This window comes from Mixophyes fleayi, chromosome 7, assembly GCF_038048845.1.
Source record: "Mixophyes fleayi isolate aMixFle1 chromosome 7, aMixFle1.hap1, whole genome shotgun sequence".
Lineage (NCBI taxonomy): Eukaryota > Metazoa > Chordata > Amphibia > Anura > Limnodynastidae > Mixophyes > Mixophyes fleayi.
Window position 1 is genome coordinate 28,947,811 of NC_134408.1, and position 19,968 is coordinate 28,967,778.

A 19,968-nucleotide genomic window follows, 5' to 3' on the forward strand; every position below is an offset into this window, starting at 1 on the left:
GGTACGGCTCACAGCCCGGGAGGGCGGGGGAGAGGGCCGGCCTGGGCGGCTCAAAGACCGGGAAGGCGGGGGAGAGGGCCGGCCTGGGCGGCTCACAGACCGGGAAGGCGGGGGAGAGGGCCGGCCTGGAGGAGGCAGGGCGGGGAGAGGGCCGGCCTGGGCGGCTCACAGACCGGGAGGGCGGGGAGAGGGCCGGCCATACCCCGGGATCGGGGGGGGGAGTCTGGAGCAGATCGAGTCTCAGGGAACAAAGAGCCGGAGCTGGGGAGCATTGGCCGGGGGCGCACAGGTTTGGGGGGGAGCTGGCGGCAGTGATTTAGGAAGGGGGCTCCCCGGTTAGTGCCGTGGGCTGAGGATGAGCCAGTGAAGCCGGCGGTACAATCGCCCCCGGGGGCTCGGTCTGGAGAATGGACCGGCTGCAGCGAGCCTGAGGCGGCGGCGCCACCGATCTCCGGGCATCACCCGGTGCCCCATGACCGGCAGGCCGAGAGCTGACAAACATGGCAGCCGCTATCAGCTACACCCCGCCGTGGTGGGTGAACCTCTTACACCGACTCCCCCACCTCAACCTGAAGTGGGAGACGCTCAATGGTGACTTCAAGCCTGAGGACAGCGACTACCAGCAGGTGAGACACCTGTGAGGGTGACAGGGGGGGGGGTGTCCTTGTCGCCATCTTATTAATGGGGGTCTGCAGCCCCTGCAGGGTCCTCTGGCTTTTCTGTACATTGTCAGTGTGTTTAGTGCTGACCTTTATTTTATTTATTATAGATATTCATATGATGCCTTATTTAACCATCTGCAAATGCTAAATCTGTATCTGTGACAAAAAATGCATTGAGCTCTGGCCTTTTATTTCAGCCTGTGCTCCACATTACATCCTCCTGTGTTTGTATTAGATGAGATCATGTCAAATTAGGATACAATAGGAGCAACTCCCTCATAGGATGACAGTGTAAATAAAGGCTGAACCCCCCCCCCCCCCCAAGGTAGGGGGTGAATTTAGCAGCACCTGTCCCTGGTATTGGGATTCACTTGGGGTCTAAAATAATTGTTGTCTTGAATTTAACACCAAACATCCACATTCGACCATCTGGCAGGGACTTCAGCCTGCAACACATTACATAATAGTTTCCAGCATTATTATTAATGTCTGCTTAAATGTGACGTTGTTACACCACTTTTTAAGTATCCTTTGCTCTAAAGGACAGTCAATTTTTAAATCTATTAATGGTACCCATCTCTTCTACATTTATTTTGTGTTTGTATAGATAATATTCTGTTGCACGATTCTACTAAAGGGCAAACGTTGTCAGTTTAATAATTGTGGGTTCTTCTAAAAATGGCCGACATTGTAACTATGCTACATCTGAGGTACATTGTGTCTATTCTCCCATCATAAAATGGTACTTTATTTTGAAGTTTCATTTTCTGTAGCAAACCTATTTATATAAGTTTTTCAAACTGTTGTTAATTTGCTGCGACTGTATGCAGTCTGCTATAGAAAAACTGGGCATTCTTTTTAATTTTGGTGGCATTAAAGTATGTCCTGTGTTTGGCAAGGACTATATGTAAATATAACATTCAGTGGTATGCTTCTCCGAGACATCAATTTTTGTTAGAAGGATCTGATTTAGGCCTAGTGGTTGAGGGGTTAAGTGTGCGTCTCCTGTTCCCTTTACCACATCTGTTTTCTTGGTTAGATTTTGTTTGAAAACAGGGATAGATCAACTGCAGGATATGTAAAAGGGGCTGGGGGGTGAGATTGTGAAAGGTCTGAGCTGCCAGAGGCCTATATAACAGTTGTAGCAATAATCTTCATCTCTGCATATGTTTATAAGTAGCTGGGCAACATACCGTTAAAGCATTAGAAAATCTTAATTTGACCTTAATTAAAAAATTAATCCAGTGTGAAACAGATTTGTGTAACATTTACAAATGTGTGTCTACAGTGACGGGCGTTAATGTTTGTTGTATAGAACTTTGCCTTCTATGTCCCTGTAAACCTATTGTTTTCTCTTTTAGCTAAATGTGGGACAGATTTTCAGTAGGGTTACTGACAAGGGCACAGGGGAAAAATACCTTCCCCGTCATCACTCCTTCATCTCAAATGTATTTAGTTCTACTAAAGATCCTAAAAATTTCATGCACTGTATTTTTATTTGTGTAATTGGTGTTAATTTTAGTTCTCTGACAGACAAGTGCTTTCAAAAACTGAAAGCAAGACCGAAGAAAAACAATAGTAAGAGAATAGTGCAGCGTAGAGATTGAGCGCTCTTTCCTGTATATACTGACCAGGGGGGTAAATGTATCAAGCTGAGAATTTTCCAGCAGGTTTGAAAAACCAATCAGATTGTAGCTATCATTTATGTAGTACATTCTATAAAATGATAGCTAGATTCTGATTGGTTGCTATAGGAAACATCTCCACTGTTCAAACCCACCGGAAAACTCTCAGCTTGATACATTTGCTCCCAGATGGACGACAATAATACACATGGCACGAAAGTTATCACTAGAAATAATTGTTTGAAGTGGAGATAAAACTCTTGTCTGGATGACCCCTTAAATAAAGCAAGTTGCCTATTAATCTGGCTACATGCCATGGAAATCAGTCGTCTGACCCTATCTTGGGTAGCCAAATTTCATAGATACAGCTGTCTTGCCAGATAGCAGTCTGCATTTGGCCACTATGGGCCTGATTCATTAAGAAAAGTAAAGCAAAAAAAAAAGAGTAACTTTTGCACCCTGGCGAAACCATGTTGTATTGGAGGGGGAGGTAAATTTAAAATGTGGGGACAGATTTATAATTGGTGTAGGGCATGTCCTAGATCAACCTTAAATGTCATAGGAAAAATCAAGCTATCAAGTATTTGAATGCTACATTAAAAAACAGCCAGTATTTTTCTTAGGTGCAAAATAACAAATTAATCTGCACCCGTTGCATTGTATCGTGGTTTTGCCAAGTTTCAAAGTTACTCATTTTTTTGCTTTACTTTTCCTAATGAATCAGACCCTATGCTTTCATCTCCCAAGTTGGCTGATGACCTCATAACTGTGGCAGTGAAGAATGACCAGAATTTACATTTTTTTTTATTTAAGCCCCACACTCTACCCTCATGGATCAATTGGGATCCAACTGGATCGGATCTATCAGGATTGGACTGCAATATTCTCTGCAAAAGCTAGACTATTTAATAATAAAATAACCCCAACCAACTGATTGACCTTACTTGCCTGTGTGTGACCAGCATAAGTGGTTTTTTAAAGGAACCGTAATTTTGCAACTGGGTATCTCATATGCTTATCGAGATCTTGCAGATGAGATTTCAGGGTAAAGCATTGTGTTGGCATTTACATGAGGTTGTCACTGATTTGTCTTGGTAAGGTCATGCTTGGAGAACTGCTGAACCTTAGAATCTATTAAAAACTCAATTTGAGTGATCAGTGCCTGTGTGTTGAACCCTTTTAGCTCATGATAGGAAACGGCGGTGACAGTCTTCTGCTTCTCATTACCAAGATGCTCACAAGCAGCAGTTACATTTCATCTTGTAAGCAGGCATAGAGGAACGACATATGTCATACAGGATTGTATTGGTCATGATAGGCAATCTAGGCATATGCTCTACTTTTCAGGGAGCAGCATAGAACTGGTTTTAACTTTTTTTATTTTTTTATTGTTATTATTTTTGGTATTTAAGCAGCCACATCGACTCTAAATATAGCACTATGCGTGCTTCAAATTGGGCAGCCAGGTAATAATTGATCTGAAGCTCCCACATTGGATGCCTAAGGTTGGTTTGTGATTAGTTGTTGCTGGCCACAGATTTCAGTTTTGATATTAAAGCTCCAGATTGTGGTCAAATCATTCATAGATTGGCTCTTTGGCACTTACCCAGGTTGTATTACGGTAGTTTAAATGCCGGCTTTTTGCTCTCAGTTCCCTGAGCTGCAAGCAGATAGCTGGGTTAAATTTACCATAATAACGGTAATAGGTTTAGCACGTACTTTGGGAGGAATTTTCAAACCGTAACACAGGTGTCCTAAGGCGAGCTTAGGGAGGACAGAAACCTCCCGTGGAGCAGAAGGGCTCCCTCCAGAGTATCGCCGCGCTAAACCTATTACCATTATTACAGTAAATTTAACCCAGCCTTTTTCTGCGAGCAAAAATTCGACATTGAAACTACCGTAATAACTGTATTTAAGCGCACTATTACCATAATAATGGTATTAGTGCGCTGGCGTAGCGCGGCCAATTGAATTCCCCCCCCATGTCAGTGAGGAGTCCAGATCACAACATAAAGGTGTAGTTACAGAATTGCCTCCCAGATGGGGTATTTGTTCATGACACTGTTACCTAGGAAACTGGGTTCCGTTTCTCTTTGGGGACATGCTCTGTGTGTTTGTGCTTGAAAAGATGTGAAAGAACAAATTTCATAAAGTTTTCATATGTTTGTATTATTTTGTTTAATGTGAGTTTATATGTAACCTGCACATTATGTAACATTGTTATTAGTCACTTTTAAAAATAAAATAAAAAATGTATATTTCTAACTTGTTAAGAAATATCATTGTCAGATTCCTTAATTACTTTGTGCCATGTAAACAAACCATTTATGTGGCATGTCCAGCACTTTCATTTCTGCATGTCGATGGCTGTAGATTATGCCCTGTATTTAAGCAACCAATACGTATAAAAAAATGATATATACATACATATATACATTTTAGCCATGTTTATATGTTGTGGCTTATGTCTGGAGACGAGCGAACCTACAATAGGTTTAATATGTGATTTCCAATTGGTCTGTATAGTGAGAAGTTCTTGTTTAAGCAATCTGTTCCTGTCCCAATGGAGCTTACAGTCTAATTTCCCTACCATCAGCGCACATATGTACGCCAGGGATAGTCAGTCTGAAGCCAATTAGCCTACCAATGTGTCTTATGGCTCATATGCGGAGGAGACCCAAGTCCTCGTGGAGAGAACTTAAAGTACAAACATCAGCCACGTAGCCCTATGGACCACTGTGTAACTACTGCCTATGGCTTAAGCATGCTTTCCTGCAAAATTTGCTAAATGTATATATCTTTCTAGATTTCTTCAGTGCTTTTCAGTAATGTTTTCATATTATCAGGCAAAGTTGTTTTCCATTGCCTTAGGATACCACACAACATGCTGTCTGGTTGCTGTTCTGAAGACAGCTAGGTAGATAAAAGTGATGCAAAAGATATTGTAGAAAATAAATAAATAAACTCGTACAGGTAGCAAATCCATTTAAACCTTATTCTATCTTTGTGTAGAACCTATTGCTGAATAAAAGAAAGGTATGATACATGATATTCAAGAGATCTCTTGACTAATTGATTCTACCATTTTCAGTGGTCATTGGTCTTGTTCCATTCAGGCTAATCTGACTGTTCTACTTTACATTGGTGAATGCAGTACTAATGCAAATATGTAGAGACTAACGACCGGAGAATAGTTGATATATGTGTTTACTTTTATAGAGAAATAAAGTGGAGATAAACCCCATTTAAAAGTAGAGGTTATTGTACTGCGCCACAAAATATGTTTGTATTATATAAAGGAAGCATAGTAATCATTTTCTTGAAAAAAATTAAAGCCTTGCTTATTGGAATATTTAACTACCGTAAATCATACTTGCCTACATTCTCGCAGCTCTTTCTGGAAGAGGGGCGTGATGGCAGTGCGGGTGGGGTGCGGCATTTTGCCCCCCCCCCCCCCCCCCCCCCCCCCCCCGGTGGAAATGCTGTTTTGGGGCGGGGCCAAAACCACACGATTCACCCCAAATTGCGTCATTTTGGGATGCCAGTACCGGGATGCGGGAGATTTGCCAGCTCTCCCGGGAGTCCGTGAGACTTAAACGAATTTCGGGGGTCTCCCGGACATTCCGGGAGAGTTGGCAAGTATGCCGTAAATCAATATAGTTTTATTTTATTTTTTATTGTTTGGTTTCTGTAAATCAATCACTAGATATTTATTTCTAGATAATCTTCTTATGCGATCACAGCCAGTTTGGTCCATTTTGACAGATGCCCAACATCCCTTAAGTGTGAGAGCCAACAATGTGAAAAAAATAAATCCGATTTCTTTGCTCAAATCACTGTCAGATTGAGAATGTGGTCAGCTGCGCACCACGGTGGTTTGTCACTGGCCGCCTACATAGGCTCCCAATGCAAGGTGACCATTAGCGGTCAGGTTTCTTGACAACAGATGTGGGAAAATGTATTCAAATGCCAATGTGTCTGCCAGTTGCTGTGTATGTGTCTAGCATATGATGTTCATGTAAGAGCTTGTGTTCTATCAATGTAGAAGGAGACTGGTTAAAAGTCAGTTACTGGTATTTGCAATATAAGCTGTATTTATATTGTGTACTACTTCAGACCTCAATGCATTGTACTGTGTTTATTTTTCAATGCAGATTTATTTATCTGTAGATTCGGTTTGCTTTATACTTTAAATCAGCAAAATATTTTAAATGGATTTTTCGCAATCATCCTCGTGTAATAGAAATGCTGGCTGTGCATTATTAACTCTCGTACCCTGCCAAAGCACAGCCCCATTCATCCTCCTTCTATATTTTTGTGATATAAAATATAGATGCATGTAAGTGCAGTAATGCGTTTAGTATCCTGGGGCTGGGAAGCCAGTGACTCATAGTTGTGTCCTTGCTTACATTCCTCTCTGGACTGTGGTATGTGTAATGTCTCCTAGTCTACCGTGTGTGATGTAATTGGATGTTGGAGGGGGGTGGGGGGGGGGGAGTCTGTGGGAAAGTGAAGTAGAATAAAGCCCTCTAGTTCACATTATTGTATTTATGCTTAGGGTAATGTTCATTTGGAAAGCGCTACGGAATTTGCTGGCGCTATATAAATAAATGTTGATGATGTTTGTATCTGTAGGGTACTTATCCACTGACCTTTTAGTAAAAACGCATTGTAAATGCACTCTATTTGCATTGTGAGATGTGTTTTACATACTTTCCAATGGGAGAAAACACAGAAATGGAATAAGTAGCGTTCTGAATAATGCTTACAGAATGCAATGTTAAGAAAAAACACCTATGCTCCTAGTACATAAGAACAACTATTTTCCAGTGTACATTTGATTTACACATGTAAAATATCTCTCCCTCTCTCCCCCAAACCCAGTCCTCGGGGCTTCCTAACAGTGCAGGTTTTCTGGATCACATGTGACCTAATTAGGACCACCTGTGGCTCTGTTACAATGTGTCAGTCAGTAATGAATACACCTGTGCTCCAGCAAGGAGATATGGAAAACCTGCACTGTTAGGGAGCCCTGAGGACTGGGTTTGGGAAACCCTGCGTTAGTCTTTAAAGGGGTTGTCCACAATTTATTTTTATTTATTTTTTCTAACTGAATCCCATCCGTAGCTGCTTACCTGTTTTGCCTTGTACTTTGAATGAATGCACAGATATCACGATTCTTATGTATGTGTTCCAACTGCTGTGGCCCTTTGATGTTCACCCCTAGAAGTTCCTCCCTGATATCGCCTTAGAAACCATTGCTTGTGAAACATTAGTAAGTCAAGCTGTTGTGAAGCTCCTGAGAACCTTATCCCAACAATCGCCACTCTTAGACACGCTAGCCATAATTATAGGCAACCAGGCCTTTTATGCATGACCCCCACCATGCTGAGAAGATGTTTGTCTAATTAGTGCATGAGCCACACCTGTTTGCTTTCTGTATGCTTGATGTCCCTCATTTAACCAGGTGTTTACTAATTATTATTATTACTTGACAAATGTCCTATTCGGTTGTGAGTGAAATGTTGCTTGTGTTTTTGGACTAATAACCTTGCAAATATCTGGAGTTGCTGCTTCCTATTTCTATTCACTTGTAGATGGTCTAAATTGAACCAGATCTCTCCTGTTATCATTGGGGTCTGTTAGTGTGGTCTGCAGTTTGAACATGCCCAATAATTATTTGATCATTTTATCGTTTTTGTCTTGGGTCACATGCTGCAATATTGGGTCTGTTGCTCGATATAGCTGCTGAGGTCATTTCTGTCTTATATCTGTAACAAAAGGGTCTGGTATTTCATCATTATCATTTATTTATATAGCGCCACTAATTCCGCAGCGCTGTACAGAGAACTCGCCCACATCAGTCCCTGCCCCATTAGAGCTTACAGTCTAAATTCCCTAACACACATATCAAGAGAGATTAAGGTCAACCTACCAGTATGTTTTTGGAGTGTGGGAGGAAACCGGAGCACCCGGAGGAAACCCACGCAAATACGGGGAGAACATACAAACTCCACACAGATAAGTCCATGATGGGGAATCGAACTCATGACCCCAGTACTGAGAGGCAGAAGTGCTAACCACTTTGCCACCGTGCTGCCTCTTTAACAAAGGGTATTTGTTAGAGACACTAAACTATATACATTTAATGGGTTTATGCAGTTTAGAGGCATCTACAATGGTTTAGAACGATGACTCACAGCTTTTCATTCTAAGTACTGTGCCAAATATCCTGCATGTTTTGCTAAGAACTTTACATATATCTTTATGACTGTTTTATAAGAGGCACCTTTTTCATATTGGATCTGTTTGTACTTTATTGACTATTGCTTTTCACCAAGCAGAAGACGCAAGCTGTGCCCCATAACAGAAGTCTTTGTAACACTCGCAGTTTGTTTATTTGCAAAAGTTTCAGGAAGTTGTCAAAGCTAAAAATGTTTGATGTAAGGCTGTGACTGGTGGAAGATTAGTACATAAGATTTCCTGTATGGAAGACTATTAAAAGGCGCTATTGGGAGACTAAGATAGCAGATAGGAGGGTAATGCTGCAGCTACACAACAATGTGATTTACCATTAACGTTGCCTTGTTACACGGGGTGAAAAAACTATAACCGTATATTTTTATTTTTGTATTTATCTAATGTAAATGCTAAAGAATTAATGTTTACAAATATTCTTGTTCTAGGAATTTTACTGGCCTAATGACAAGGGATATGTGTGAAAGGGCAGGAAAAGAAGCAGCAGACATAACGGCCTGATTATTGAGAGCGAATAGAAATAGTTGGCAAGCTGATTCATATCAAGGGCCACATGCGCGTCCCTCTATCCTTCAAAAGGGCCGATAATTTACCTTGTCAGTAAGTGTTCAGGGATTGCTGTCTCTTCCGCGGAGCAAAGTGTTGACAGCACTCCTTCCCCCAGATCTGGCTTAGATGTCCTGTGTTGTGCGGGCACATGATGCAGAAGTGGCTGCTCCGAATGGAATGCTGAGCTTCACTATTAGCAGTAAGAGCGGGAGTTTAAATCTAGACAGAGTTGTAGGCCGCAGGTCAAGGCTCACTTGGCTGCCTATAGTCCGTCAATGTTTAAAAGATATAGATTGGTTCCAGTCTTAAAGTAATTATACTCTATTTATAACTAATATTTATTTTCTCTTAGTTTATTCTGTAGAATATATTGATATAGGTTATTTGGCACTCTGCACCTTATTGATTGATATAATTATGTATGCTGACACGAATGAGGGAAACCGTTTTGTTTGCTCATTCCAGCTAAAATTGAGCACCGTTCATAGACCGTGATCGGTCAGTGGTATTCTCTTCAATCAGTAAAAATTGTAATATGCTCCCTAGGCTTTACCAAGCATCCTTCACCAGGAAAGTAGTTTGTTTTTTTTTTAAGTTTATTAAAAAGCATTCTCTAAAATGTGCATCACTATTTGTGTTTTACCAATTATCCCCATGCCGATGTATCAAGGAGTCTTTGATTGTGCCTTATTGGTTTCATTGGCTGCATTCCCCTAGATAATGATTGGTTCAGCGGGCAAAATTGCAGCATCCATTCTGTGTAAAAGCCCAGGACCACTAATCCTTGAAATTGTAATTTTCAATCATGACCAGTGAAGGTAAAATACTATGTTTAGTTTAAACCTGGCATTCCACTGCAGCTCTGTTGAAGCATACCACCCAAACGAAGTTACAGATGGCCAGTGTTCTAATGGGATCTGATACTGGTGGAAAAACAAATGACTTCAGTCATTTGAGCTGCTGAGACTTTACTGGCCCTGCCCCTGTGTGTTAAACCACTAATCCGTATTGTGCACTTCATCAGAACTAGCTTATAAAGATGTGGATCACTCTGTCCGCTCCGTTAGAGAAGCACCTCCCTCTTATCGTGTCCTCTTGTTGCAGAGAGAGAGCATGGTGGAAACACATAGATGATGTATAAATGCCCTTTGCTTTCTCTTTAGAATTCATGTTTACCATTTGTGACGTTTTGTAATATTTTATTTAATGACCTAGTGGGACATTTGTCAAAGGCCGATTATCAACAAATATCCTCAGGGTTTTGTTTTTGTTTTTTTCTAAGTTACATGGTGATTTGCAATCTCCTAAAGATAAATCACTATATAAATCTTTACTTTTTAAAACCCAATAACCAAAAATCCTTGTAGAGCTCCATGGCACAGTATTGTCACAATACTGACTGTCCAGACACCCATTGTTTGGTCTGTGCTGCTCAGTGCCGTTTTCCTGTTTTGCCTCATTGTTTACAGTGGAGATTGGGAATGTTTTGTAAATCTCAGAGACACATGATTGCAATTTGGCTCATTTCCACCAGCTGGAAACCAATACTGTAAATCTGGTTTCGTTCAAAATGGCAGAGAAAGTGGGGCGGGTGGTGGGGGTTCGAGTACCCTTTGCAATTTCGAGGAGCATATACTTGCAATACTCAGAACTGTAACCAGGGGTGATGTTAATGCTGTAGCTATTTTCCACAACTAGTGTTCTATTTATATAGTGTGCAATGTATGCCTTCAATTTTAGGTTAGAATTCCGTTTTTGTATTAGGTCAACATCCACTACTGGAATTCAGCAGCTATGCTCAAGCTCCTGTAATTCATTGCCCCCCCCCTTTCAACTGGTCTGAACTGAACATTTCTCTTTCCAGCAAAATCAATATGGTATTAGTGGGTTTATTTGATTCTTTTAGAGTTGCTGTGATTTAAAACCAGGCCGATAAAAGATCACGAAGGTGACCTGTCACTATTTTTCTCTGTAGTACTGATCATGACCGTTGTGTCATCTCTCTCCTGACTCTTCATTTATCTCATTCCTGCCAGAGAACCGTGTGTCCCCATGTGTGACGTTCACTAATGAATGGGTTGTGGATAACGCAGTGCATTCCCACCTTTTTGTAGTAAACCAATATTCACCATTCTTTTTAATATACTTTTAGCATCTGAAAGAGTCAGGCGTTTGGAAATGAGTCTCTAGAAGACAGCAGTTTGATCTGCCAGATTTGTTGGTTCTCTGTCACGCGTGCACAAAGTAGTTATCATAATATAATAGAGTAGTATAAATTGGTTGACCAAATATATTAACACTAAACTTTTATTTTGTGATGAATGTGTTTTGTTACATCCTGTGATGGTGTTAAAAAATATACTTGCAGAGCTCACCGTTCTGTGGTTAGACCAGCGGTTCCCAAATTGTGCCTGGGGTGCTACAGCCAGTCAGTGGTAAAGCAAGACAGGGGACTACTTGGTAATTATTTTGGTTTAGGGGTGCCTAATTATGGCGACCCTAAGGGTGCGTTGAACTTAGAAAGTTTGGGGTCCACTGGGTTAGACCATTGTTTCCCTTCAGTCTAAAGGTACGCAACAATTCTGTACAGCAAATTGTGCTACAGCAGCTCTATGGAAGTGCTCCCATAAGACAATATTGTCTGCTTTGGACAGACACCAATGCAGAGAGCAGCAAAGTGATGGGTTCCCAGTGTGTTAGGAGAGGAGGGGGGGGGGGGGGGGGAGAGAACCCTACATTTGCTTTATGGGTTTTTTGTATTTATTGTTTTTTGAAAAAGGATTGACCAAAAGTGAACATCCTATTTACCTGAAATATCTGTTAATGGATTGACTTGTACACACAGAAGAGACTGAGGCCTTTATTTATGAAAGGGGAATAGCTCTTGATATATTAAGCCTGTAATTGTTCAATCTGCCCACACTTATAACCATACAATTGTTTGGAGTCCTGTTTAGTTGAAATTTTCAACCTGGATAATCCGATTTCTTTAAAAAAAAAATAGCTATTGTGGGTCTCACACAGCTTAAGATCTTATTGAATATGATTGCATCATGAGAAAAACTATTTTGTGTAGGGGAATCTGTTACCCAGGTGACAATCTTGTAACTATACTGAGGTTACTTATAGCCTGCACATAAAACGAAGTGGAACATGTACATTTAGGGAAATAAAGTATGAGGTCACATCCTGGACAGTTATCTTTAATCTAATTGCCTGTCAATTGTTTTAGTGTGAGGACATTAAATGTCCAATACCATAATTGCCAACACACCAGATTGCGGCTACTGAGACGTTTTGGCCCACGCCCTCGTACATCATAATCTTGCCTGGTCGGCTAATTTTCCAATTGACCACACGGTTTTGTTTACCAGAAATCATGACTTTTGGCAGATATACATTAATAATAAAGTATGGTCTTAAAATGGTTTATAATGTTGCTCATACGTCCACATTTGTCGGTCACATTATGAAACAATTATATTGATGCAAGTAAAATCAGTTGTTTGACAAATGATTGTTGTACTTGGTTCCAGTTCCAAATTAATATTGACCTGGTCTGCATTATGGTATTGTGGTGTGTAGAATCGCAAACTATTGATTTACCCTGAATGGTTCTGAATTTGGTCTACACTTGTGTTAATGTGGTGGAAAAACAATACTCAGACATAAGATCATATATTATCCTGTGCGAGTGGATTTATTGTGTTTGGGGCCAACTTTATGGCTTCCACAAGCGGATGGTTGATCCCCTGGCTGGAATGCCTTATGTCCACCAAATGGTGAGGTAGTGCTCCGTCAAATGGGCACTTAAACTCCTCTGTTCCTTGCAGCCTACCAACCTTACACCTAACCATCTCTATGCTTGAGCTCTTTCCCTGTCATTGTACACGTTCCTCTTCCGTGTGATCCCCTCCTCTGACTCCCCATTGTCACTGCGTCTGTCTGCACCCCCTTTAGTATGTAAGCTCTTTCAGACAAGGCCCTCTTCCCTCCTGCCTCTTTACCATTTCTCATCCTCCAACATCACTGTACTGGCTGTGTTTTGGAGCTATTGGATTCTTGGTTTTACTTGTTTATTGTTGTGTACCATGTTACATTGCAAAGGGTGCAAATTAGTTTATTTTGCACATAAGTTAACTACTGGCTGTTTTTCATCTAGCACACAAATACTAGGAAACAACAATGGAGGGGCAAAAGAATGAAGGAGGGCGCAGAGTGTGCGGCTGAAGGGGCGCAGAGTGTGCGGCTGAAGGAGGGCGCAGAGTGTGCGGCTGAAGGAGGGCGCAGAGTGTGCGGCTGAAGGAGGGCGCAGAGTGTGCGGATGAAGGAGGGCGCAGAGTGTGCGGATGAAGGAGGGCGCAGAGTGTGCGGATGAAGGAGGGCGCAGAGTGTGCGGATGAAGGAGGGCGCAGAGTGTGCGGATGAAGGAGGGCGCAGAGTGTGCGGATGAAGGAGGGCGCAGAGTGTGCGGATGAAGGAGGGCGCAGAGTGTGCGGATGAAGGAGGGCGCAGAGTGTGCGGATGAAGGAGGGCGCAGAGTGTGATCCCCTCCTCTGACTCCCCATTGTCACTGCGTCTGTCTGCACCCCCTTTAGTATGTAAGCTCTTTCAGACAAGGCCCTCTTCCCTCCTGTCTCTTTACCATTTCTCATCCTCCAACATCACTGTACTGGCTGTGTTTTGGAGCTATTGGATTCTTGGTTTTACTTGTTTATTGTTGTGTAGGAGGGCGCAGAGTGTGCGGATGAAGGGGGGCGCAGAGTGTGCGGATGAAGGAGGGCGCAGAGTGTGCGGATTTTTGTACATGTTGTTTTATCTTGTTTGATCTTATTCTTCTTAATATTAGCTGTAAATATAATTGGATAAAAATATATAAAAAATATTCTTTTCCCTTGGATTTATGTATATTATTTTTGCAAACAACTTACTAAGTATTTCTGTCCTGACTTAAATACTTATTACGTTATTTTGACCCAACTACTTATAAAACAGGACTGTTTCAGTAATTTATTTTGGACGGGTGCCTTGAAATAATTATGGAGACTCGAAGGGTGTCCCGAACTGAAAAGAGTTTGGGAACCGCTGGTGTATGCAGCTATTTTGTGGACTGAACCTATATTCATTAGAACCCGGCCTATCAATTCAATTGGAATCTGTGACTTCAGTGAGACGTTTTGTGCTGTATGCATAAGTAATGTCACTCATTTGTAGTCAATAGTTAGGCTAAATTTTGGTTCAGCCTCAGCATGTGTATAGGTGACTGGTCCACTTTAACCTATAGATAATTTTTCTTGTATTCTGAAGATGCATGAAATTGTTGTGTACTTGCCGTGAGCTTAGATGTAGGATGCCGTACACACTGTGGGCAGCATCATTATTCAGTACTGTGAAGTGCACCGGCTCCTGTGTCCTTACAATACTATTAGAAGAATGAAATGAAAGGTCCGTTAATCACGTACTTTATTTATTGTCTTGTCCTTCATCCCATTAATACCTTATCCATGATTATGGTATTGAGCAGCTTTGTTCAACTTAGAAAACTTAATTATTTAATGATTAGGACAAATCTTGTCTTGAAAAAACGTGAGCTAGAACCAGGAGATCATGTGCGAGACAAGTGCAGCAAGTGTATTGATTGCATAATTGAGTTTGTGTTTATGGTTTCCCATTTAGCAGATAAACATTTACAGGTGGTATAATGAACGTGATTGATTATCATTCCTGTCTGCTGGCCATACAATTTAAAATCTAAGCTAAATATATAATGGCGTCAACAAGATGGTCATTATGTTTTGTATGTGTGTAATAAATAGATGTATATAGGATTACTATAATCTGATCACCACAGGGCACTCAGAATTCTTTGAGAACTGTATACAGTTTGAGCCTGCACTGTAGTCTGCAGATACATAGTGGAAAGGGTTAAAGGTCACACCAATGAGAGAACTGCTACCTCTTCGTTCATTTTAAACTTTTTAGTTATGTCTTAAATTAGTCACAAGCATGAGGGGACACCGGATTGTGTTTGTTGCATATCTCACTTTTGTGTTTGCACTATATTGAGCTAAATGTCCCTTAGAAATATGCTTACCCACAAAGTGCAACGGGAAGGTGCAATACTTGTTCTTTATATAGCTGTAAGGACCAGCTTGGGTTGTCCAGTATTTTTGCTTGGTGGAAAACCCTGACTTTTCTATGGAAGTATTCCTGCAAAATTTAAACCTTGTTTTTCCACTTTAGGTGCACAATTGGCAGAACGAGCACCTTTCTGATCCATTGAAATGTGCTGATTGTTGCAGTCTTGGCCCACATAGCCGTGCACTTGCATGTAACAAATGGGTGCATTTCTGTAAAACGTGTGCAATGCCATAAGCCAATTGAAGATATATGCACTTTTTCATTTATCTTCATTGTGTATCCAATTTTTGCTTTTTATTTATTTCTGAACTATGTTTGCATAGGCCACAAATGGTTAACAACACTTAGCTATGTGGTTCTCTGCCGTATACCTTCCTTTGAACATTTATAGTAAAATAAAGGCTAAGCTCTGTACTTATAGTTTTAATGATTAAAGTGGACTTTATTGTAAGCTGCTTTGTGCAGTTTTCATCCATTTTATATTTGTGTAGCATGAAGCATGTTTTGTTACATCTTTGCTGATTGCTTAATACTGTTTACTTTCATTTCTAGTACTGTATGTACTGTAAGACCAATACATTATTGTGCCTGGCTAAAAGATATGTTTCATTTTCGGTTTGTTTATGTTTTTTCCATTTGAGGTTAAAGAATAGAGATTAAGATGAATATATTTTTTAATAAGGAGGACGAGGGTGAAAGAACGGGTAGGGTAGTGAGGTTGGGGATAGTGGTGCAAAAGACGTTTATATAGTTTATTAATCTATAAATATATGTTGCATTTGCCAGTAGCCATGGATAATAATTCCCCCCCCCCCTTTTTTTTTTTTTTAAAACTAAAATCCAGGCTGATATGATGCCATCTGCCCCAAGGGCCTGATGTTTATAATGTCATCCTGTATGACTCACTTGTCATGCCTCAAGGTAACAGAACATATACAGTAAGGGGGTGTTAGCATGCACCCACATCCTTGCTCTTATCTTCCAGCAAGAATTATGCCTGCATTTCTGGGGAATGGGAGGGTGCGGGGGGGGCTTTCACTTGTTCTGCATTTTCAGTGTCTCTTGACCAATGCATAATAGATGTATGTGTTACCAGGTAATGTGCAGTTTGTTCCTATCTAGCAGTAAGAATAATGTCCGGCAGCTATTTATATAGCGCCACTAATTCTGTAGCGCTGTACAGAGAACTCACATCAGTCCCTGCCCCATTGGAGCTTACAGTCTAAGTTCCCTAACATACACACACCCAGACTCAGAGAGCGACTAAGGTCAATTTAATAGCAGCTAATTAAGTTACTAGGATGCTTTAGCCAGTTTTGTGTGTATCACTTGTCATACACTGTTGTTCATGTTCTATAGACCCTACAACTTATTGGTAAATGAAGCTTGATGTGTGTATCTCTCGCTGTCCCACTCTGGGTAAATGTTTGACATTTCATTCCTCTATATATGCAGGCGATTCCTACTGAATGTTTGACCTTTTTGTTTGCAAATTACAATCCATCAGACCGTGTGGTGTTGATTTTGTGGTTTCACTAGATTTTTATTGCACTTACAGACTTAAGGCACGTACATTTGATTTATTCCTTAGTACAATATGAAGGTTTACACATGGCAACCGGAAAAAGAGGTGCTTGAGAGGCGAGAACGCTCAAATCACGGGCATCAATCCTGTTTGCTACCGTGGGTTTTGGTAATCTGGCATTGTCAGTGAATGTACAATGGTCTTTGTGTTGGGGATGATCACAATAACATGTCTACTAAATTGTGCTGTAATTAACACGCGTTCATCTACAAATATGATAAAATCTACAGTCATCTGATCCTCTATATACAGGATGCTATATGCCCGTGTGATTTACCAAGGATTTACTGTACTGAACAATACAGTTTAAAAAACCCAAAAGTTCAATAAATAAAATGAATAGTTTGTAAGCCGCCACACATCGTCCGCGGTTTGAGTTCTCACCCTTTAAAGCGCTGGATACTAAGTACAGCAGTTTGGAACTGAAAATCGGTGAAAAAAGTTCTAAAAAAAAAATGATTACTTAGTAAATTTCCCCACTCGTGTCTTACAAGTTCTGAAAATCAGAAATAGTCAAAAGTAATCTATGTTGGGGCACCACGGTGGATCAGTGGTTAGCACTTCTGCCTCACAGCACTGGGGTCATGAGTTCAATTCCCAACCATGGCCTTATCTGTGTGGAGTTTGTATGTTCTCCCCGTGTTTGCGTGGGTTTCCTTCGGGTTCTCCGGTTTCCTCCCACACTTCAAAAACATACTGGTAGGTTAATTGGCTGCTATCAAATTGACCCTAGTCTGTGCGTGTGTGTGTGTTGGGAAATTTAGACTGTAAGCCCCAATGGGGCAGGGACTGATGTGAGTGAGTTCTCTGTACAGCGCTGAGGAATTAGTGGCGCTATATAAACAAATGGTGATGTTGCTCTGTGGTCATGTTACATAGAAATGATCATATATATCCCAACCTTCTTGCGCTGCTACACAAGGTAATGAGGGTGGGATTGCTGCTCCTGCGACAGGGGCGTTTTTTGGTTTGTTTTTTAAATGTTTTATTACGTTGTAAACAGCCTGATCAGTTATGGAAGATACATTATTCACGAGCCCCCAATTCTGAATATTTTAGATAGAAGAGCCCATACTTTTGCCACTAAATTCTTTTAAACCTTTGTATAATTGAGAAGACAAACAGGTAAAGTGCTCATTGACATCAATCATTATCGAGTCAAATATAGTAGCTTACCTGTCATTTTGAGTGGACCCCTATTGACCTTCATCTTGTAATACACAAATACCTATTTTTATGCGTGTATATATTTATTACAATGCACCAAAATGTTATCACATTCCCTCCTTTTAAATTTGTTTTTTGTGCACATGTAAGGAGTTAAACAGGGCCAGCGCTGCCAACCATTGTCCCTGTGACACCACACTGGCTGTTGGCATGGAGGGGAATCACCTGGCAGCTCCTCTATGCCAGTGATGAGCTGGAAGAGTGGCTGTGGGCTATGATATCACTGCCCAGCACTGCTCTCCCAGAGTGCAGGGAGCAGAAGATGTTGCCCCCACTTCTTCCCATCTGCTCAGGTAAGAAGCAGTGAGAAGTGTGGCAATATAAAGGGCACCCATTGCTGCTTTGTACCCTGGGCCTATGGAAGCACTATGTCTAAAGTTTATAATAGTCCTTGATTGATGATTAATGAGCAAAACTACATGGTAACCCTATAGCTACACTACTTGTACTTTTGATAATGAATTCATTTTGGACGTCTCCATTGCAATGTGTTACATACCTAGAATGGGGGAGGGGTAGCATTGGACTACACTCTGAGGAATCTTAAAAATGCACACACAAACGCCCATTTACTTCCTCTTTAAATGAACACTAGTAACATATTAAGGATTTTCAATTATTTAATTTTCTTTCTTGACAAAACATGCAGTTTTTTTTATTGTAGTTTTCTGTATTTCATGTATATGGGTATTTTAATTTCCTGATGGTGAACCTTTAACAATCATTCTTTGTGGTTGTGAAATCATTGGAAGAAAATACATCATGTTTTCACAGAGCGGCAGCTTTCCTGGGCCAAGTTCCTGTGCCCCGCTGCCAGCTTTGGAGCAGGCCTTTTAGTGAGCTGGTGGGATTCCAGTGCATTGACTGTGAATATGTCAACGTGTTCCCAGACAACTGCAGTGGTGATGCTGTCTTGCTCGTGAGACTGTAGAAGATTTGGATTGTGCTTTTTTTTTTTTTTTTTTTTTTTTATTATAGCATAAATGTTTTTTTTATGTGTGTTGCAAATGAATTTGCAAGAGTCATCTAGACTTAAGAGCTCACTAACCAAAATATGAATTAGAAGAAAGAGTATCTAGCTGCAGCCTTCTCTATATAAGCAAAGCCGGTAGAATGACATGATGCCAGCTCTAGCCTGACATAATAATAGGAAGTAGTTACTGTGCCAAGTTTCTAGAAAGAAACTGCACATCATGTGGGTATTTCATGTAACCCATGATCTCCAGATAATCACTGTTTGCTGACAGGGGTGTAAAGTATGACACAAGGACACAGGCAAACAGTGACTCACTATACAAACATGTACTAACTTTCACTGACCCACACGTGCTTACAAGCGGTCACACATTTGTACCAGTTAATGTTTTTTTTTTCGTTTTTTGTTTTTCAGAGTTTATTTCGGGGAATGCTTTAGTTATATTATTCCTGTGATTTTTTTTGTTTGTTTTTTTAATTAGAAAAACAGAATTAATGAATAAATATGGTTCTCCTCCATTGTAATTAATGGTGGATTTAAAAGAGTTAATGCCTCTCCGATACTTTATATGCTACTTCATTCAGATCACTAAATGACAACATATATCCCCTAGATGAGTACACCTCAGTTGTTGTTGTTGTTCATTGTTTTACACACTAGGGTAAACGGAGCATACATAAAACGGAAGAATACATGGTATACAAAATGCATATGTGATAACAAGGTGAGAGGTTAGTCTGGGTAAAGGGCACAGCTTAGAAAAGAGAAGCAAGAGAGGATCAGGATGGAGATTGGAACAGTTGAGTGGTGTTTACATGGTGCAGTAGGGTAGGCTCATAAAAATGAGGTGTGGGTGCGTTGATTTGGCGTGGTTGAGAATTCCATAAGTGGTAACAGCAACGGAGAAGTCTGGTAGACTGTAATGAGAGGTGATTGTCAGAGATG

General features: G+C 40.8%; 1 protein-coding gene across 4 annotated transcripts in view; it reads left to right on the forward strand.

The window, feature by feature from the left end:
• Positions 1–218: 218 nt before the first annotated feature.
• Positions 219–19,968, forward strand: part of TTYH3 (tweety family member 3) — a 92,244-nt gene continuing 72,494 nt past the window's right edge. For 2 of the 4 annotated variants that reach the window (XM_075179540.1, XM_075179541.1), the window contains exon 1: positions 219–626. In XM_075179540.1, coding sequence (XP_075035641.1) covers positions 501–626 — 126 coding nt within the window. In that variant the 5' untranslated portion in view covers positions 219–500. The remainder of the gene's footprint in view (positions 627–19,968) is intronic. The other 2 variants (XM_075179538.1, XM_075179539.1) reach the window with 1 other exon arrangement.